The sequence below is a fragment of the Bison bison genome, unplaced genomic scaffold (assembly GCF_000754665.1).
Source record: "Bison bison bison isolate TAMUID 2011002044 unplaced genomic scaffold, Bison_UMD1.0 scf7180017861433, whole genome shotgun sequence".
In the NCBI taxonomy this organism is placed as follows: domain Eukaryota; kingdom Metazoa; phylum Chordata; class Mammalia; order Artiodactyla; family Bovidae; genus Bison; species Bison bison.
Window position 1 is genome coordinate 16,338 of NW_011492005.1, and position 2,772 is coordinate 19,109.

A 2,772-nucleotide genomic window follows, 5' to 3' on the forward strand; every position below is an offset into this window, starting at 1 on the left:
AGGGGCATATGTATATACCTATGACTGATTCACGTTAATGTATGGCAGAAACCATCACAACATTGTAAAGCAATTATCTTCCAGTTAAGAAAGGAAACAAAAAAGAAAACCCTTCTCATTGCCCCAGATTTTGTCACAGCCATTGACATAGATATTGCATGTCCATTCCTGCATTTTACCCTTGTCCCCATTGGTGGGTGAGGCATCTGAAACACAGAAAGGTGATACTTGCTAAATGGTACATGGTTAGTGACAGGCAGATGTGGCATTCAAACTAGCTCTCTTGTCCTCTTGTTGAAGACTCTTCTAGCTCAGTGTATCTGAGTGGTTAGAAGAATGAACTGCCTGGATTAAAATCTGAGTTTTGTTAGCTGTGTAGTGCTGCACAAGTTTCTTAACCTCTCTATGACCAATGACATCATCTCTACAATGGGATGATAGCACATACCTGATAGTTGTGAAGACTATTTAATATGTAAAACCTAGTGCCTGGCATATAGCACATGCTTGGTAAATATTAGCTGTTATTAAGATGGTTATTTTTTGGAGTACAAAGGTATGACTTTCAGAAACTCCTGTGGGAAGTTTATTCTCTTCAGCTATTCTACCGTCTGCAGCTCCTTCCTTTTCTACCCCACCCAAGAAAGGTGCCTGGTGCTCTCTGGGCCTGTCTGTGGACACTCTGGGGTAGTGGAGAAAGTCTTGGCTGGCCTGGCTTCTAGTTACTCTGTTTCTCTTGAGGGCCACTAGCGTTCCTTCTCTGGGCCTTATAGTGTGCTTGGATTACAAATGAGGACAAGAGGCTTGCCTGCTTCAGAATATATTCCCCATGTGGCTTCGGGCAAGTCAGCCCTCTTTCTGAACTTTACTTTTCTGTCAAGTGGGCATTTGGGAGGAATTAGAGCTCACATTTTTAGGGCTGTATGTGAGGGCAAGTGGGGCTCTGGCAGTGAGAATGCACTTTAGCAAATGATTGAGGTCCCAGAAGTTGAGAAGAAGGAGTGGTTAATAATTAGAGTTTCCTAGTTGCCCTAGTGTTGAATCTTGAAGAGTGATTAGCAATTAGAGGCCCAGGGAAGGAGATGGGGCAAAGTTTAGAAGAGGTGCGAGGGTAGTATGGGCCCAGGGCAATGTGCACATTTGTGGTCTGCAGTAGAGGCGAGCTCCAGACAAGGCACCAGTGAAATAGGGAGAGAGGCCTGGTCCTGGGGAGGGAATCCCAGTAGCTACCATTTATAGAGCAGTGTCTCAGGCCAGTGCGTTTCAGGCACCCATTGCTGTGATTCACAGCAGCCCTGTGTTACAGGGCTTGTGGCATTCTGCTTTTCAGATGAGGAAACTGAGGCTTCATGACTGGCAGGCAAGTATCCTAGTGGAAAACCCACACCTTTAATCCTTGGTTATATGGCCTCCCAGCAGGAATAAAAGAGCCTTTCTTCTTTACTCCCCTGGGCAGTGTCCACATATTCTTTCCACTGAGGCCTGACTGGGGGGCTGGTAGCAGAAAGGAGCCAGGGCCCTGACAGTGGTATTGATTGTGTTAAAGGCTTGGCCACTGGAGAATCGGATGAGCTGTTGGGTGACATGGACCCGCTCGAAATGGAGATCAAGTGGCTCCATTCTCCGATGGTGAAAATAGCAGATGCCATGGAAAATAAAACCACCGTGTATAAGGTACCTGTCTCTTTCTTCATGGCAACCCTCTCCTCTACCCAAGGGCTCTGGGAAATGGTCAGTCCCTTCCACCTGGCTCCCACAAGGTCCACCTATAATAGTGGGGAGGTACAGGTCATTCATTCACTCCCTGTGGGCACCCTGGCTGTAGGCAGGGTATATCCTTTGCAAACCAATGGTAGATCCAAGGAGGAGATATGCTCTCAGGCAGCTTTCCCAGCCCAGCTTTAGCCCTAGAGAACAGGATCCCCATCTATCTACCCAGCTGTTCAAGTTACAAACCTGGACATCCCTGACTTGTCCTTCCCACTAACTGGTATCTTGGATCCTATACACAGTCACCAAGTGTGTCTTCTCTCTCCTAAATCTTAATAGATGCTCTCGGTGTCTTTCTGGCCTACCATTTCTGTAACCCTAGCCTAATCTTTCAGTTGTCTTTGACCTGGACATATGTCTCATATGGCAGCTCCCAAAGGTCACTTGCCCTTTCATGGGTCCCCAGCACCTACTGGATCAAGTTGATATGCTGTGCTGTGATCTCTGAAGGCTTTTTCAGCCTCTTCATCTGCCAGTCCCCCCTGTCGCTGCCCTTCGAGAGGTCACAGTTTAGTGGTTTAAGCCATAGATATCTACAGTTATGAGAGACACACAGGGATTCAGGGCAGAGGATGGGAAAGCATGGATCTAAGGGCCCTAACCTATACTACTTGTGAGCCAGGGAAGTCTTCCCTCGGGGCTCTGATACTTCTGCCACATCTTGAAATTTGAGGAGTTCTCTGGGCAGGAGGGGCAGCAGCCCTTGGGCAGGGGCTCAGCCTGTGCATGTGCCAAGACCTGAAAGGGTAAGAGCATGGTATTTTGCAGAAATCACTAGTGGTCTGAGGTGGCTGGAGTCAGGGTAGAGGCAGGGAAGGGTGAATCGGTGTCAGATCCCTGAAGGCCTCGAGTTTGACTTTAAACCATGCTGCTAAGTCACTTCAGTCGTGTCCGACTCTGTGTGACCCCATAGATGGCAGCCCACCAGGCTTCCCCGTCCCTGGGATTCTCCAGGCAAGAACACTGGAGTGGGTTGCCATTTTCTTCTCCAATGCATGAAAG

The 2,772-nt window shown here is 48.1% G+C and overlaps 1 protein-coding gene across 1 annotated transcript in view; it reads left to right on the top strand.

Annotated features, from left to right (window-relative positions):
- GNL3L (guanine nucleotide binding protein-like 3 (nucleolar)-like) overlaps positions 1–2,772 on the top strand; it is a 20,697-nt gene that overhangs the window by 13,494 nt on the left and 4,431 nt on the right. Inside the window, exon 13 of the mRNA XM_010832584.1 lies at positions 1,547–1,674. Within this exon, the coding sequence (XP_010830886.1) occupies positions 1,547–1,674 (128 nt within the window). The remainder of the gene's footprint in view (positions 1–1,546; positions 1,675–2,772) is intronic.